This window comes from Trichosurus vulpecula, chromosome 8 (genome assembly GCF_011100635.1).
Source record: "Trichosurus vulpecula isolate mTriVul1 chromosome 8, mTriVul1.pri, whole genome shotgun sequence".
NCBI lineage: Eukaryota > Metazoa > Chordata > Mammalia > Diprotodontia > Phalangeridae > Trichosurus > Trichosurus vulpecula.
In genome coordinates, this window is record NC_050580.1 from 141,280,163 (window position 1) to 141,299,167 (window position 19,005).

General features: G+C 40.5%; 1 protein-coding gene across 1 annotated transcript in view; it reads right to left on the minus strand.

Moving 5' to 3' along the window:
* APBA2 (amyloid beta precursor protein binding family A member 2) overlaps nucleotides 1-19,005 on the minus strand; it is a 208,120-nt gene that overhangs the window by 1,861 nt on the left and 187,254 nt on the right. The window contains exon 12 of the mRNA XM_036736849.1: nucleotides 7,689-7,829. Within this exon, the coding sequence (XP_036592744.1) occupies nucleotides 7,689-7,829 (141 nt within the window). The remainder of the gene's footprint in view (nucleotides 1-7,688; nucleotides 7,830-19,005) is intronic.

Here is a 19,005-nt window from a genome sequence, read left to right on the forward strand (position 1 = left end):
AATTTTGACTACAATTTAGGTTTTCAGTTGAGAAGATGCTGGTGCAATAGTGGAGCTCCCCAAAGAAATCTGAAACGTGTTTGTTTGATTTGATGAAAAGGGAAACAAAAAGGTGTTTTCAAGAACCAGATCTCTCTAGGTGCTTGCTTAGGAAAGGAGACATGAGTCCCAACATGCCTCTCTGCTTTTCCCAACTCAAACCAGCAAAGAACAGACTTGTTTATTTGGGGGCATGAACTACTCAAAGAGAAAGTAATTATGCTCTTCCAAATCTTAACCCAGTAAGCAAATTGCCATGTTGAGCACAGAAAGTAGTAAAGAGGGAACAGGTTATTTCCATCTCCCAGGTTGCCACTTTATTCCTAAAGGAGAGTTTTCTCATGATATATAAAAAAAGAACCATCAGACAGGATTGGGGTTGTGGGGAGGGGGCCAGTGGTCTCTGATATTCACAAGGTGTGTCTCAACCTCCTTCTTTCATTCTTGTTACTGGAAATCCTCCTCCTAGCTACATCATTCTATAAACTCATCCTTACCCTCACTGAGCTCCACCTACCCCCTCCCCAAACCTTAGGGCTTCCAGTGCTCCATGTGTCCCAGTTTTTATTGTGAACACATTCTTTTAGTCCTTAACATTTTCTTGGCAACTCTCTCCAAAGGTAACCAAGTGAGCAGCTCATTTCTTCTTCCCCACTGACACTTCAAGCTTTTCTATCTCCTGTCCTCCATATTTCATTTTGCTCTGCCAACCTCCAAGTCATCTCTCACTTTCTTCAATGATGTTAACACCATCCCATTTTCTTCATGACACTTTTCCTTGACATCATCCTTAGCCCTTGACATACTAGTGACCTTATATGAAGTCATATGAATAACAGTTTCTCCATATCCATCTCCCTATCCTCAACTCCATATCTTACCATTTGTGGTGCCCAACATCAAGGCCGCACCTTGTCACCTCATCGTCTTGCATAACTGCTCCATAGTGAAGATTTCAAACTCTGGTCTGTCTCCTCATTTCTTTTTTTTTTTTTTTTCAAGTCCCAATTTTAATATTTATTAGCACTGTGAATGAAGCCAAGTCATAATAACCTCTTGGGGCCTCAAATTTCTTTTACCTTAAAAGGGGATGATAATATTCTCAGTGCCTATTCCCAGGGTTGTTATAAAGTGTTTTGTAAACATTATAATATTATATAATATGAGCTATTTTTAGCCTGAGCCAGATTTTACTTCCAAATATTTTTTTTTTTACATATTTGGTTTTCAGCATTGATTTTCACAACAGTTTGCATTACAAATTTTCTCCCCATTTCTGCCCTCCCCCCCCACTCCAAGATGGCTTAAATTCTGATTGCCCTGTTCCCCAGTCAGCCCTCCCCTCTATCACCCCCCTCCCCTCTCATCCCTTTTTCCCTTCCTTTCTTGTAGGGCAAGATAAATTTCTACGCCCCATTGCCTGTGTATCTTATTTTTTAGTTGCATACAAAAACTTTTTTTGTTTTTGAACATCTGATTTTAAAACTTTGAGTTCCAAATTCCCTTCCCTCTTCCCTTCCCACCCACCCTCCCTAAGAAGTGAGCAATTCAACCTAGGCCACACATGTATTATTATGTATAACCCTTCCACAATACTCATGTTGTGAAAGGCTAACTACATTTTGCTCCTTCCCAACCCATCCCGCTTTATTGAATTTTCTCCCTTGACCCTGTCCCCTTTCCAAAGTGTTTGTTTTGATTACCTCCACCCCCATCTGCCCTCCACTCCATCATCCCCCCGCCTTTTATTTTTTTTTATCTTCCTCCCTCTTCTTTCCTGTGGGGTAAGATACCCAACTGAGTATGTATGGTATTCCCCCTCAGGCCAAATCTGATGAGAGCAAGGTTCACTCATTCCCCCCTCACCTGCCCTCTCCCCTCCTCCCATAGAACTGCTTCCTCTTGCCACCTTTATGCGAGATAATCCACCCCATTCTATCTCTCCCTATCTCCCTCTCTCAGTATGTTACTCTCTCATCCCTTAATTTCATTTTATTTCTTTTAGCTATCTTCCCTTCATCCTCAACTCACCCTGTGTCTGCTCTCTCTCTTTTATATATATATATATGCACATACATACACATACATACATATACACATAGATACATACATACATACATATTCACTTATATATATATACATAAACATATCTATCTATCTATCTATATATATATATATCTATATATATATATGCATGTTCCCTTCAACTACCCTAATACTGAGGTCTCATGTATCATACACATCATCTTTCCATGTAGGAATGTAAACAAAACAGTTCAACTTTAGTAAGTCCCTTGCAATTTCCGTTTCTTGATTACCTTTTCATGCTTCTCTTGATTCTTGTGTTTGAAAGTCAAATTTTCTATTCAGTTCTGGTCTTTTCACTGAGAAAGCTTGAAAGTCCTCTATTTTATTGAAAGTCCATATTTTGCCTCGGAACACGATACTCAGTTTTGCTGGGTAGGTGATTCTAGGTTTTAATCCTAGCTCCATTGACCTCCTGAATATCGCATTCCAATTCATCTTGTTCTTGGTCCTGATAGCAGGCCCTTCCTCCTATTATGTCTTCTCTTCTTCATTATTGACTTACCTGGAAGCTTATGTTCAGCCAATAGATGAACTTACCTCCTACTTTGCTGAGAAGATGGAGGCCTTCCAAAATAAACTTTCTCTCAACTTTTTCTTTTCCATCTGTTTAACTCTTCTACCTGTACTCTTGATTGTACCATTCCTTCATCCTTTGTCCCAGGTTCCCACTCTCTGGACTATTTAGTCTCCACTTCTCCACTAGTGTTTTTTTCACATAATCTCCATATTAGAAGGAACCATCTATTTCAACCCATAGCACAACAAGAATCCCTCTACAACATACCTAACAAATGGCTGTCCAGCCTTTACTTCAGTGAGGGGAAAATGCACTTCGCCTCCCAAGATATTCCATTCCCATTCCATTTTTGGAGAGCTATGTTTATTAGGATGATTTTCCAGGTATCATCCCTAAATTTGTCTCTTATGGACTATTTGTCTTTCCCTAAACTACGTATTTTGTGCTTCTCTTGTGAGTCTTACCACTTCACTATATTACAAAAAATAAGATGGTATGTGTTTACATATCTTCTCTAGTAATTATAAGCACTATGAGGACAAGAATTTTCTTATTCATCATTTGAATATCCCTCAGTGCCTAGTACAATATAAACGTGTTGAATCAAATGAAATCAAAAGGGAATTTTTTGTGGGATATCTATCAATAACCAAAATCTATATTTTGACTTGTCTAAAAAAGGAACTATCATCTTTGATGAATAAAAGATGAATCAAATGATTTGTGAGTAGAAAAGAGATGCCAGCTGAGTTTAATATGGGGGTAGGGAAGAAAGCGAGGCAAGAATTTTTGCTTGAAAGAAAGAAGGTGGTTATTTGCTGCTATTTATGTAATTACAGGTGTTCAATTACCACCTTTTTTCTCAAGGTCACTTCATTCATTAATAACATTTCTAATATTAGCTATGATTTCCTTTTTTATCTTTTAACAGAATGACTTGCAATACAATAGTCATACATTCGCTTGTCCCTTGTCTACTAACAACAACAAAAAAGAATAAGTGATAGCTAATGGGCCCCCTTTGTAATCACAAAGATGTCACCTATAAACAATTCTGTAGCTGTCATGTCTACATACAAGTCCTGTTGTAAACTGGGAAACTCATCTATCATACTGTTGAGATCATCGTTTTATATATCATGAAAAGTGTAGAAAGATTAAAGGGAGTCCTAAAAAAGAATGGAATACACTTAGGGAAGTAAAAGATGTTTAGGGATCCCAAGATGAAGCAATATATTGGGGATAAAGTAGAATAGATTCATGTGGGTTACTCCTGACTTCTGTAAATGTGAAATTCCAAAGTGATCTCCTAACCACATCACACCTCAATTAGAAAGAAACAAAAACAAAACCCAGGGAAAATAACCTCTAAGCTGATTAGCTGCTGAGACAGCAGTGACTTTCTACACAAAAGAGAATTCTATCCCTCTTAAGATGGTTGCACAATAGTGCAGATTTATCTAGCTTGAGAAGGAGCAGAGCAGCCTAGAAGTAAATGTCCTTTCCCATAACTTCTGCTATTAACTGCTCTGGAATTAGTCAAAAAACAGTTTCTGGACAACATAATAGTTAAATAGCCTTCAGAAGAAATTTAGTTATATACTACATGAAGCAGAATTCAGTGAAAAACCCACATGGACAATTAGCAGTGTTGAAGAACAACATTTAAATGTGTGCAAGGCCAAATTCAAACCGCCTGGCATTTTCTCTGTATAAATATAGGGAACATTGGATTCAGAAGGAGCACCTTGGGAATTTGAAGGACTAGCCAAGCCAGTTCTTGGCTCAAATTCATCTTCTCTCACACCCAGCCAAAAGACCCAAAAGGACATAGCAGCTTAGCATTCTAGGTTACTTCCAAGACTATGGATGAGGAAAAAAGCTATCCCCAAAGTTAAGATGGCAGCAAGAAAGCAGGATGAGTGAATGATAGCCATTCCTATCTTTGCAATAACTATTATAAGGAATGGTTCCTTTCCATTCTGGGGAATAAGCCTTTGGCCTAGGCCCTAGGGAATACCTGATTAGGAAATGTCAGGAGCTCTCTTTTTGATCCCAACCCAAGGCTCCACGGGCCAAAACAATTGGTTTTTTCAGGCCAGCTACTTGCCTTATGGAATGGCCAAGAAAAGCCAAACATAAGTCTCAGACCAAAAGTTTCCTAAAAGACCAGGCAAGTCAACAGACAAAGAAAACAAGATTTCAGGATGTGGCTCTAGGAATGCTACTTGAAAATTGAGGGGAACAAGGAAAGAAACATAATGGAATCTTGAACGCTGATGCACATTTGGAGAAAACATTTAAAATGAAAAATCAGTCAGTTTACAGTTGCTGCTATACACTGTGCAGCAAAACTCCAAAGCTATCTGGAGCAGAAAAACTGTCAAACCCATACTTGGTGGACTGCAAGGTCTACAATATCCATGAGTCAACAGGTTGACATGGCAACTAAAAAGCCCATTCTTAGGCTGCATTATAAGAGGCATAAGTCTAGAAAAGGAGGGAGATAAGCAAATTCTTTACTTCCCTGATTAGACCATATTTGAAGCAGTGTGCTCAGTGCTGGGCAGTCTAGTTTTAGAAGGATATTAACAAGCTGGAATGTATCGAGAGGAAACCATCTAGCTTGGTGAAGGGCCCTGGAACTGTAAAACAAGGATCAACGAAAGGAACAGGGAATATTTAACTCAAAGGAGAGAAGACTTAGGGGAAAGTGTGATCACTGTCTTTAAGGATCTGAAGCATTATAACATGGATTATTTTGCTTACTATTAGATGGCTATTGGTCAGGGACATTGTAGAAGGGATCCTTCTTGATCACAGGTTGAACTACTAGCCTCCAAAGGCACTTCCTTCCCTCTCTGGAAGTATGGAACTAGTTCGGTAAGCAATAAAACGAGGTCATAGGCCATATATAGCCCATTCCCATTTCCTAAGCAGACTTAGGTCATTCCATGGGCTCATTAACTTTCTTCACCTCCTTATTTCAATAAGGAGAATAAATATGTAATAATATGTATGTATATATATATATATATTTTGTGTGTGTGTGTATAAATGTGTATATATGTGTGTCTGTACATACATAAATGTGTATATATACATATATTTTTGTGTATTTATATAAATGTGTATATACAAATTTGTATATATACATATATTTGTATATATACACATAAATTTTTATATTTACAGTTCAAAAATTATATTTTATTAGGATTGTTAATATTAAAAACAAAAAGTATGTAATTGTAAAAGTATACAATATTTCATATGTATACTTTTATGTATTTTATCAGCTTTAATATATGAAGATGTTACTGACCCAACACCAAAAGGACACTGAGCTATTTTTCCAGAATCTGTGATTGACTTTGCTAAGCTGCCTAATCTTTCTCTCCCTTCCCCCTTGTGACTAATGCCACATTTGCAAGATGGCTGGCCAGGATAAGACTATAGTTTGTGGCCTTGTACTTGAATTTTTCTCTAACTGGATTGAAGGCAAAGCATTGGTGTTTCGCACATCATGCTAGAGCGACTGATCTAACCGGTTCTGACAGATATATGAACAAATAAATCACAGTTAGCAAAACATATTTTTCAAATTGGCACACTGCAATAAGGAATATTTTGATAGGATCATCCTTGATTTTAGCTTTCTCCATCAGCCCAATAATCTTTTTCCCTTGCACATTCATTCACCCACAGGGCTCATCAAAACCTCAAGTCTTGTTTATCAGTCACTAATTTTTAAACATGCTTAGGAATGATGAAAAATAGAGACAGACACTTTAATCTCCTCACCCATCTCCAGTCAAGCCTGAGAAACACCACAAGATGAAAGGATTATAAAACCCATCAGTCTGAGTTCTCACCTCTTTGAATATCAATTCATCTCAGGACTAAAAACTCTGAAACATTTTTCGTTGCTCCCAGCTCTATGCTATTCGATTGATTTCTTCATCTCTATGAGGCTGATCACTCCAAAGGGGGCTGACATGTCAACGATTCCACTTAGGAAAATCACGTTGTTTCCTTTTTGAAACCATTTGTAAAAGGATGCTTAATGGCATCTTATCCTTCCTTCCTTGAAATGATGCTGCCAGTAACTGCCAACAACCCTTCCTCCCCTCTCATCCCAGAGGTGCCTGACTTAGTGTTTGAGCAGAATGCTGAATATGAATTACTAACTGTTCAAAAAAAAAGACAACAAGAAATGCTAACTGTCAAGAGCTCTGATGCTGTATCACAGCAGCTGAGTCAGAAGCTAGAATGGAAAGGGGAGGGAGGTTAATTCTGCAAGTAGAAAATGCTCCAGATGTCCACAGCGAGAGGCAAATAAGATGGGTTTGGGCTTTGTGCCAGCCTGCAGGTTGAACAGAATGACTCAAATCTTACCTAGGCCCACCTTCTTCCTAGAAACTAAGGCTTGCCTAGGTGGTTTAGAGTTGTAAAAGTCTTGTTTGTTAATTCCCAACGAAGGACCCTTAGATCCTGCTTGAGACTGAATCAGATTCTGAAAACATTTAAGTAGCAGCTCAATCTTTGGCAACAGCATACGTGGTTACAGGTCCTCAGTCCCTTGTGTCAACAGAACTAACATTTTGACCAATCCAATGTAATAAAGGTGTAATGCAGTTGCCTGGTTAGTATTATAATTCTGTCCTCCCATGGCAAATGCACTTATTATCTATGAGAAACTGCTAATACTGCTCAGTCTGATTGAAACAATCCTGCCTTCTGAACAGCTACAGCTCATCGTGGACGCAAACAGAAAAACTCCCAACAGAAATAAGCAAATCGAGTTCTTGGTACCGATAGTCTCAGAGGTGATATAGTGAGTGAAACTTGTCTTGGAAAAGGCAAAGCTCTTCTGGAAAAAAACTCAGGGATGCACAGCAATTCCTATGGCCAACCTTACACACTATAAACTAGAACCATTCACTCCCCAAACTTCTTCATGTTCCCCAGACAACACTAATGTAAAGTTCATTGGTTGTGATTCCGACTTTGATATCAGGAAGAAATAACAGAACACTCTTACCTCTCCTACTGAGTTAGACAAAGCTTGAACTATCTTCTCATGAGCTGTGGCCACGACACTTTGTCCATTGATTTCAATGATTCGATGTCCAACTCGGACTCCTCCTCGTTCTGCTATCCCCCCTCTCATGAGGCTGCAAATCTAACCAGAGGAATCAATGATTAATATGACTAGCAAGTGTTATGCCAAAAGGGTGACTTCTGGGGAACATGTTGTCCTGGATGCAACATACAAGTCAACATAGGTAAGAGATCAGAGACACCATGGAAAAAATTAATGAATTAATCATAACTTGAATAAAAACACCCCCCAAATCAATACCTTCTATTCAATTCTACAAACATTTCTCAAATACCTATTATGTGTGTATTTAGGCTTGCCTAAATGTTCCATTTCAATTTTTGTCTGAGAACACAGGGTTCTGAGATTGACTACTTGTCTTTCATGTACAAAGAAGATCATTCCGATAAATGAAATACCTGGCTACAAGTATCTAATATGAAGTTGCTGCCTTAGCACCCACAACAGAAATGATAATTAGCAATTCTGTACTTAGAACAAGTGGAATGAAAATTGCTGTCCATTCCATTCAGTGGGGTGAGGGCAGCAGAGACCTTGGAATCTGTGTGAGGAAGGACAGGATTTGGGCTGGAAGAAGAGCTCACCTAGGGTACCAAAAGGGGTGGGGTAGATGCACTGCATTTATTAGTTTCTTATTTTAACTGATTCTTGCTAAGTAGATGCTAAGCTTGACACTATTCATCCCCCTCTAAAAAAATCCAGAAGGTGAGGAGTGAGATAAATTTCTTTGCATTAAGATGTCAATGACTGATAAGACTGAGTGCGACCCTCCTAAAACTGATATCTTAACTAATCCTAAAGGCTGATGAAGTACAAGTGCCACTGGTTCTCTGGGCAGCCCTGGTTGCCCTGCCTTAAATAAAGAACTGATTCCCTATCCCAAAGGTCCAGGAAAGCTCAGAAACAACAAACAGACTTCCCCTTTGGGCTTCATTGACATTTTTCCTAATTGGGGATGTTCCAGGAATTTCTGTTTGAGAAATGAAAATCAAAACAATTCCAAGGTTCCACCTCATACCCATCAGACTCACAAAGAAACCAAAAGATGAAAATAACCAACGTTAAAGGGGATTTGTGTGGGGGGAAGGGGGCTGGGGCATGGTACAGCAATGCATTGTTGCTGTAGTTCAGAAGTGGTACAACCAATTTGGAATTATGACTAAAAAGCCACAAAGCTCTATGCGTACTTCGACCCAATGATACCACAAGTGGGCCTAAAACTCAAGGAGGTTTAAAGAAGGAGGGAAAACACCTATATATAAAAAATATTTATAGCAGCATTTGTGTGTGTGCATCTGTGTCAGCAAAGAACTGAACAAAGCACTGAACAAGTTGTGGCAATATCAATATGATAGAATGTTATTACACCATAAGAAATAACAATTACAAAGAGACAGAGAAATTGGGAAGACTTATATGAACTTATATGAAGCAAAGAAAGCAGAATCAGGAGAGAAATGTGCATGACGGTGATAATAATAGGAAGGAAAATGATAGGAACAGACTTCAGACTTCTGATCAATGTGGAGACCAATCATGACTTCAGGGGATACAATGGCATGCCTGCCATCTCTTGGCAGAGAGGTGCAGAATGGGACATACATTTTCAGACAAGGGCAAGATGGTGGTTTGCTTTGCTTGACTATGATTATTTACAACAAGGGTTCTACCAAAGGGGTTCGGCTAAAGTCATGGGGAAGTAGCGGTGATGTAAAAAAGTCTATCATAAAAGATTTTTTAGAAATTTATTTTTAACGATAAAGTCCTGTATTAAATGTCATTCTCTTTTAATACATTGCAAGAGAGCATTTCAGGATGAGCCATTAGTCCAATTTGGTTGGAACAAAAGAGTATATGAAGGGGAATAATCTGAAATAAGGGTAAAAAAGTTAGGTTGGAGGTAGATTTTCAAGGGCCTTAAACTAAATACGGGTTTGCCTTTTTTTTTTTTTACTTCAACTTCTGCAAGAAAATAAATTAGAATATTTTACTTGTGGGAAGCCAGAGGTCCTGGGTTCAGATCCTGTGACCTTGAGCAAGTCATTCCTCTGGGCCACACTTTGATCATCTATAAAATGAGGGGATTGTATTAAATGACCTCTAAGAGGTCTCCTCCACCTGTACAATACTGTGATTTACTCATCAAGTTATTACACTTGAAGGAACCTCATAGATTATCTCATCAGGCATCCTTGATTCAAACACCATTTCTAAGGTGAGAAACTGAATAAAACGATTCTAGAGAAGAAAAGACCAAGGGGAAATATGAAAGCTGTCTTCAATTATTTAAATGGCTGAAATGTAGAAAAGGAAGTGGACTTGCTCTATGTGCAGAGGGTAGGATTAGGTCCCAACAGGAATGCCCTGGCCATCCGGAGAAATCTACTAAGGTCTAAGCAGCGCATTTCAGCAGGAATCCATGTGGTAGGCAATGACTTGAAACTGAAATCATACCATACAGGGCTTAGGCTGAGGAATTGGAGATACTTAGCCAGGAGAAGGGAAGACTCAAGTTGGGGTTTGGGGAAGGGATAGAAGCTACCAGACAGCATTGCCCAGTAGATAGGGTGCAGGATTGGAGTGAAGAAGACCTTGGTTCAGTTCCTGAGCCTGATCCTTCTTAGCTATGTGACCACCAGGCTGGGGCCTGGGGAACACATCCAATCCAATTGACTCCCTTACCAGCCAGGGCCTGGGGCAGAATTGCTTTTGCATACTGGGAGTGGTGAGAAGATCAACCGTGCTGAAGCTAGCACTTTCCCTTTATCTCGTCTCCAAAATGCTGACTGAGTCACAGGCTGACTAGATTGTGACTCCCCTTCCCTGCTATCACTCCTCAATATCTCATCCATATTCTTCCTAGGCCTCTCTATCTTTAAAGTCCCTGGCCTGGCCTGGCCTGCCTAGCCCTTTAGAATCCCTATTGTGTCAATAATGTCCCTTTTGTATTAGACCTTTGTATTAGATCCTTTCACACTCTTGACTAATGCTAGAAAAAGGACCCTCCTCAATACTGGATATCACCAGCAGTCACCACCATTCCTCCTCTGGGATTCACTCCATTCTGTATCAATCACATAAGCCAGATCATGGTTGCTGTTATCTACTGGCCTTCAACACCTCAGCCTCTGTCCTAAAATTGAGGACCTCAATATACATGTTGATATCCCCTCTGACACTCCAGCCTCCCATTTCTCAGCCTCCACAATTCCCATGATCTGAACCTTCGCTCCCATCTCAGCTAGATACAGGGATGGCCATACCCTTGATCTCACCATCATCTGTGAGTACTCTACCTCCATGATCTAGAACTTGGAAATTTCTCTCTCAGACCACAACCTCTTCTCTTTCCATTTTGGCCTCCATCTCAATCCTCTGATTTCTTGCACTGTTAAAATCTCCAACTACTCCATTCATCCATGTCCTCCCCAGTCCATCACCTCTGCTGAGCAATTGCTACAAGGCAATAATTTTATTTTAGTATTTCCTAATTGACCTTACCTCATTTCCCTCAATGGCTGTTCAAAACCTGTTTCCTTCTCAAACCACCAATAGTACCCCTATTTCCTTTCCCTTCAGCAGAGAACCTTTCCTCCTATTTTACCAAGCAAATATAGGCCACAGTAACCAAATTGGCTTTCTGTCTTTTCTCTGCTCATGACCCTCCATGTCCTACCTGTGCCCCTTGGTTCTGGCTACTCTCCCCTCCCATACTTCAAATGCTTTCCTTTCTTACCCTGAGTCCACTCACGGGCCATCTTCTGCATTAAGCCTTTCCTGATCCCCAACTACTAATTCTCATCCTTCCCAAACTAATTTGTATTTGATTACTTTTCTGTATATGTATATTTATTAACTATATATTTTTGCTGTATATACTTTTATATGTATTTATTTTCCCTATTAGAATGTAAGCAGGGATTGTTTCATTCTCTCTACTGTATTCCTAGTGCCTAACATAATGCCTGGCATATAGTAGGCATCCTTAACACAGTGCCTGGCACACAAATGTTTATTGGTTGATTTAATAAATAATTGTTGACTACTAATTAAAAATAAAGGCCATCCATTTTGAACTACTTTTTGTTCCAATCTCTGAATAAGAGGTAGCCCTTTGCCTTGCCAACACCAACCTCTTTACTTGGGCCCTTAATCCTATTCCCTCCCATACTGCCCTGCACACAATCTGATCCCATCAATCAACCGCTCTCTCTCTAATCTTCATTCTTTCCTTAATTACCAGCTCCTTCCCTGCTACATACACATATGCCAAGGTCAGTTTCATCCTTAAAAACCCTTCACTTAACTCTATTGCCACCAACGCTGTTGTCTCCTCTTTCTTTCTCTACTCCTTTTCTGCTTCCTCTGCTGGAATCCGAGAAGGAGCTTTCTATGATCATTGCTTCCACTTACTCATTTGGCACTTACTTTCTCAACCCCTTGCAATCTGACTTCTGACCCCACCACTGAAACTCTCCCCATAGTCACCAATGGCCCTTTCTTGGTCCCCATTCTTGACACCTCTGCAGCATTGGACACTGTGGATCATATCCTCCCTTCCTTTATCTGTGTTCCTGTTTCTCCTCTTCAGTATCCTTTGCAGGATCCTCTCCTTAAATGTGGGGGTACTCCTGAACCTTCTTCTCTTGTCTCTTTTCTCCCTCTTTCATCATCTCCTGTGGGTACAATTATCATCTCCAAACCAATGACACCCAAATCTACAAATACAGTCTTTCTCTCTCTACAGAGTGTCACTCCTGCATATAGTCCCACCTGGATCTCCCATACACATGTCAAAATGAGCAGACCCAAAATGGGACTTTATCTTTTCCACTAAACCACAGACTCAGTTGTTTCCTTGTTTTAGGATTGCTTGTGCCTTACCAAATCCCAGCCCTGAGTTGCCACACTTCTGTTTCTGCAGAGCACCTCTGGACAAATTCACACAGCCATACTGAATTGACCCCCACCTTCTAATTCCCCTCTTTTTGCTGAGGGCATTCTCACCCCTCTAGGCCCATGGGTGACCTGGTACAACCTCTGTATCACTGGTGACTTCTCCTTTTCCCTCAATCTCCACATCCCCTGAGCGGCCAAGTCTTCTCTGTTCTTCCCTACCTCTCCCACCTGTCCCTTTTTCTCTACCAACACAGTCAATACTCTATTTCAATCCCTTGTTACCTTTTCACCTACATTACTGCAATAACTCCTACAATCTCTCTTCTCTCCCATCTACTCTTCACACAGCTGCCACGTTGATAATCCTAAAATACAGGTCTGATCATGACACTTCCCACTAAAGAATTATGAATATGTCCCTACTACCTTAAAGGAAAAATACAACTTCACCTTGTGGCTCCAGCCTACTTTTCCAGACTTAGATCATGTAATTCTCACATACATGCTTTGCGTTCTAGCCGAAATGGCATATCTGCATTTTCCACGTACAAATCCAACTAACATGCCTTTGTATAGACTGTCCCTCATGCTTGAAATGCTCTCCCTCCTCACCTATGACTGGTGAATCAATAGCTCCCCACTTTCAGTCTTAGCCCAGGTGCCATCTCCTATAGAAGGCCTTTCATAATTCTCCCCCACCCAAGTGCTTTCTTCTCATCCCTGGAAAATTACTTTCTATTTTCTTTGTGTGTGTGTGTATGTGTGTGTATGTGTGTGTCTGTGTGTGTGTGTGTGTGTGTATACGTGTATCTGTGTGTGTATGCGTGTGTATGTATAGCAAGAGTGGCCCAAGGAATCCTTAATGTACTTGCTGGACTGGAACAGCAACCAAGGAGTGTTTTGCTCTTAAAGATCACAGAGGGCTCAGTGGGTTTCTCAGCAAGAATCTGTCCCCCTTTACACTCAATGAACAAACATCTTCAATTCAGCTCCAGTTATTCTGAACCAGAGGAGTTCATTCACTATGTGCTCCTAGCAAGGAACATGTTCCTCAGCAAAGGGCCAGTGGGACATCCAGCTCCAATTCAGTGACTCAGTCAGGGCTTCCCTTTGATTATCCCTGCTACATAAACTTTATCTTTACTTCTCTATATACATGTTCTGTCCCCAGGACAGAATCTAGGATCCTAGAGGAAAGGAACTATTTGATTTAAAAAAAAAATAAACCCAGAACCTAGCATGCTACCTTGCACACAGTAGGTGCTTAATAAAGGTTTTGAATTAAAATCATGTAACTTCTTTGAGCTTCAAACAACTCTAGGACTACATACTAAGTTATGGAAGAGTTATAATCTGTGTGGGATAAAGGGAGTTCCCATGCTGATGAAATCCCCACTTCTTGATATCTTGACTACTGCCATATTGGCATCATGTGGAAGAAAGACCAGACTTGTTTTGTTTGTCTCTTGGGGCCTGAAGTAGGAACAGTGGGAAGAAGATGAAAAGAAGCAGTTTCCCCAGGATAAGAGGGAAACTTCCTAATAATGAATGATGTCATAATATAAAACGGGCTGCCTCAGGAGGTTAGAGACAACCAAGTCAAGCCCAAGTGCCATTTGGGATCTTGTAGAGAGGATCCTGTTCAGGTCTGAAGTGGACTAGGTATGCCCCAGGATGCTTCCTAGTTCTGAGCCTACAGTGCAGAACCAGTAAGGTATAACAGAGAGAATCTTGACTTTAAAGTCAGGCCTGCTTCAGATTCCACCTCTGATACATGACTGTTTCTACAACCTTCTTAAGCACCCTGGGCCTCAGTTTCTCCAGGGATAAGATGAAGGTATCAGACTTGGTACCCAACTTGGTATGTATTGGATGGTAGTAAAGTATCACTGAACAAATAGTTAGAAAACCTAGGGTTGAGTGTGACTCCAGAATTTACTAGCTATGTGACCTTGGTCAAGTCATGATCAGACTGGATGTATCCTGGGGAACCTTCCAGCCCAATATTTAGGATGCTAAGATCCAGAGATATTGCAGAGTCTAGGTAGTAGCAGCATATCCTTCCTCTGTCTCTATCCTAGCCTTGCTAATGGGGTCTCTTCCAAAACTGACAGAACCCTTTGAAGGGCAGGAGTACAGTTTGAGCTCAGTAACTGTTAGCTACTCCTGAGAAGGTCAAGCAAATAAACCTAGGGAAAAGAAAATAGTATTGATACAAAGAATAGGTCTCCTTCCCAGAGTTCTCTAGCACTTTGGTCCCCGAACCTGCCATTCTCGCAGGGCCAAGAAAGCCTTTTAAATGTTCCTAGACTTGGGGCTAGGTGGCCCGTGGATACAGCACTGGGCCTTAGGACTCCTCTTCCTGAGTTTAAATCTGGCCTCAGACACTAGCTATGTGAGCCTGGGCAAGTCATCTAACCCCATTTGCCTCACTTTTCTCATCTGTAAAATGAGTCGGAGAAGGAAGTGGCAAACAACTGCAGTGTCTTTGCCAAGAAAACCCCAAATATGGGGCCATGAAAAATCAGACATGTCTGAACAACAACAGACTTGGGGCTCTGTGGCAGAAGTCAAGATCAGCTCCTTTCTAAACCAAAGCCACCATGGCAGCTGTTCTTTGAAGGAGGGAACTTTTCTCAAAATAAAGCCAATCCCTGATCTCAATAATCTTTTTCCCAGAAATACAGCAAAACCATAATGAACTTAGGCTTTTATGAGGCTGAACAGAAGCAACAGCAATGAAAAACTCTTTGCAGGAAGCATTTTTTAAAAATCTATTTCTTAAAGACTAAGATTTAATTACCAAGGATAATTCCTAGCCATCTTTTCCAGGCCTAGAGGCTGATTGTTGGGTAGGGAATTGGGGAGAGGTGGAGAGACAATTTGAAAAGTCGTTAGAAATTTCACACACAGCCAGGTAACTGAAACAAACAAGGCATTTTAGGGCTGAAAAAGAGAAATCACCAAGCTTTATTTAAATCCCCAGGGCCTAGTACACATAGGTATGTGTGCATGTATATATGTATATATACATATGCATATGTGTATATTTGCATAGATACTGTATACACGCCTGCATCAAAGGGATTTCATTGGCATGGCAACCCCTTGAACTAATACAGATTACTACTCATTTATAACTTATATCCTCATTCATGGTGTAAGTCAGAGTACAGTGATGCTATAACTTGGCCTGCTGGTGATCAGGTCCCCACTTGGTACATATTAGATGGTATTGCAGTGTCACTGAACAAATAGTTAGAAAACCTAGGGTCGAGTGTGACCCCAGCATTTACTAGTTATGTGACCTTGGTCAAGTCATGTAAACTCAACATCTCAATTGCCTCATTAATAAAATGGGGCTGACAATATTTATACTACTTCTCTCAAGTGGTTTTTGTGAAGAATGTAAAATGTATATAAAGTGTCTTATAATCACTAAAGCAATAGGTGAATATAATTAGTTTTCTCCCTGTATAAGACATGTGGCAACCTCTCTGTAACCAACAAGCAATGTGGAATCTGTGTCCGAGGCACCTCTGACCCTTTCAGATGCCCATGTTTTGTATCCTGCAGCAAGAGAACGAGTGTGATTGGTCGGCAGCCTCCCTGCCTGAATCTGTGACATCCCAGGGGGCTTGGGGTACTTGCAGAAAGGGGTAAGCGGTGGAAGCTTAAGGCCCTATGCCTACATCTCACCTTTTAGAAGAGACAAGAAGTGCCTGAGCAAGGGAGCTCCCAGGGAGCACCGGGGAAGCAGACCTGCTCACTGTGGGGAGCGGTTTCCCAAGAATGGACTTGCCTCCTGAGAAGGCAAGGTATACATGTCTAAGAGGGTTAGTTCTTTAGTATTAAAATAAAGGAGATTAGAAACATCAAAGTCTGCACATAAAGAAGACTGAAATATGCAATTAGCTTGGGAAAGAGTAAGAGGAATTAATCCTGATATGCAAAATTCATTTGTCAAAGAGCAGGGCCTAACAGGTAGATTCTCTAGGGCTTTTTAGCTTCTTTCCTTTAAATCCCCTGCCTGGAAATTGTCTTCTTTTTTAATAATAATAATACTTCTTAATGATAACAAGAATAACAGCTGTCATTTACATTTACCTTACTTTAAGGTTTGCAAAGCACTTATTTCATTTTATCTTCACTCTGTAAGGTAGGTGCTATTATGATCTCCATTTTACAGATGAGGAAACTGAGGTAGAGAGATTAAATAATTTGCTCAGGGCCATTCAGCTAATAAGAAGACGAAATCTAACACTGTGTTCCTCTACTGTACCCCCTAGCTCCCTCAATCTTATCCATTTTCCAAACTATCAATGATTATTTACTACATGCCAGGTCTGTGCTACACACTATGGATGCAAAGACAAAGAATGAAACAATCTCTTCTGTCAAGGAGTTTCCATGGAATGGGGGAGCCCACTGTAGGCCCTCCATTCCTTTTGTCCCATCCTAGGAGTTTTAACAACTTTTCTAAGTTGACCTCAGGTCAGCACTGGCCAGGGCAATGAACATAGCAAGAAGGCAGAATCAGGAACAAGTGGGTAGAAGTTGCCAAGGGGCAGAGTTTGGCTTGCTAGAAGGAAATCTTCCTAACAATTAGACTGGGCAGCCAGAGGAAGTCCTGCGTTCCCTTTTATTTGAGTTCTGAAAGTAAAGTGACTCCTATTGTGGATATGAGAGAGGCAATCTCAGCTAAGGGATGAGCTGAATGGCCGCAGAGATCCACCTCAACTCTGAGATTCTGGGACATTCAAATTCGATAAAGAGCCTTGCCAAGGCTGGCCAAGGCGTTGGGGTTTCTGTGCTGAAATCTCTTTCAGAAAGGATTCATGTTTCATTGGAGAGAAAACAATTATAATCCTTCCAGAGGGCTTGGAAGGGAAGGAAGACAAGAAAGGGTGGGCCTGCCCCTCCCCTCCTCCCTCCTCAAGCTGCTTCATTCCAGAGAGCAGGCAACATATGGAGGCCCCAGGGAGAGCAGAGGGGTTATTAATCTCCCAGTGATATCTGAAGACAAAGGAAGAACTGAGTGATGGGGGAGGGGGACTTACTCCAGATAAAAATCTTATGGCAATCACAGCCATATGATGCATGTATCTCAAGCTTGTCCTATATGGATCACAAGTTATAAAGAATGCAGTCTGACTTTCAAGGCCATAAGTCAAAATAAGGAGATTATAATGTTAAGCATTCATTTAACTGCATTTTACAACATTTAAAACACACACAACTTTGAGGCCCTTTCACATAATCAGCTCTTTATATTCTCACAACAACCCTGTGAGGCTGAGCCTCATTCCATGGGTGAAGAAAAAATATGCACAGCCTTTGACCCAGTGATATTCCTGCTGAGTCTAGAGCCCAAGGAGATCTAATAAAGAGGAAAAGGACCCTCGTGTATAAAAGCATTTGCAGCAGCTCTTTTTGTGGCGGTAAAGATCTGAAAACTGAGAGGGTAGCCATCCACGGGGGGATGGCTGAACAAGGTATGGTAAATGAACGTAATGGAATATTGTTGTGCTGTAAGAAATGACACATGGTGTGGTTTCAGAGAAACCTGAGAAGACTTCGGGGAAGTGATACAGAGTGAAGAGAGCAGAACCAAGAAAATCCTCTATTCAATAATGATAAGCCAAACAACTTTCAAAGACTTAAGAAGCAAACAAATAGTCAAGAGTCCAGAGGATGGATGATGAAGTGCTATCGTCCTACTTCTTGACAAAGAAGTGACAGGCTCAGATGCAAAATGAGACATACCTTTTTAGACATGGCCAATGTGGGAATTTAGTTTACTTGACTATGCAGTTCTATTGCAAGGGTATTTTTTTAAATGTAGAAGAGGTGAGCTGGGGAGAAAATAAATGCTTCTTAATTGAAAAAAATAATTAATGAATGTAAAAAAGTTTTTAAGGAAATGGGAAAGAGAAAATAAAAAGGGCCTTGAGCAAAGGCAAAGAATTTGAGTTCCAAACTGGCCTCATATACGTAGAGCCTGTGTGATCCTGGGCAAGTCATTTGGCTTCTGTCTGCCTCAGTAGTCTATAAAATGGGGATTACAATAGCACCTGCTTCCCAGGGTTGTTGTCAGGATCAAATCAGACATGTAGCATAGTGTCTGGCACATTTACTAAGTACCCAAAAAATACCTGAGCTTTTTCCTTCCTTCCGTTCAAAGAGATAATGGGAAGGGACCTTGTATCCTAATTTTCAAACCAAACACTTGAGAGAATTGGGGATCAATCAATAAGTACATATTAAGCATTTACGATGAGCGAGGTACCATACTAAGCACCTGGGGTAAAAAGGAAAAGGAAAAATAGTCCCTGGC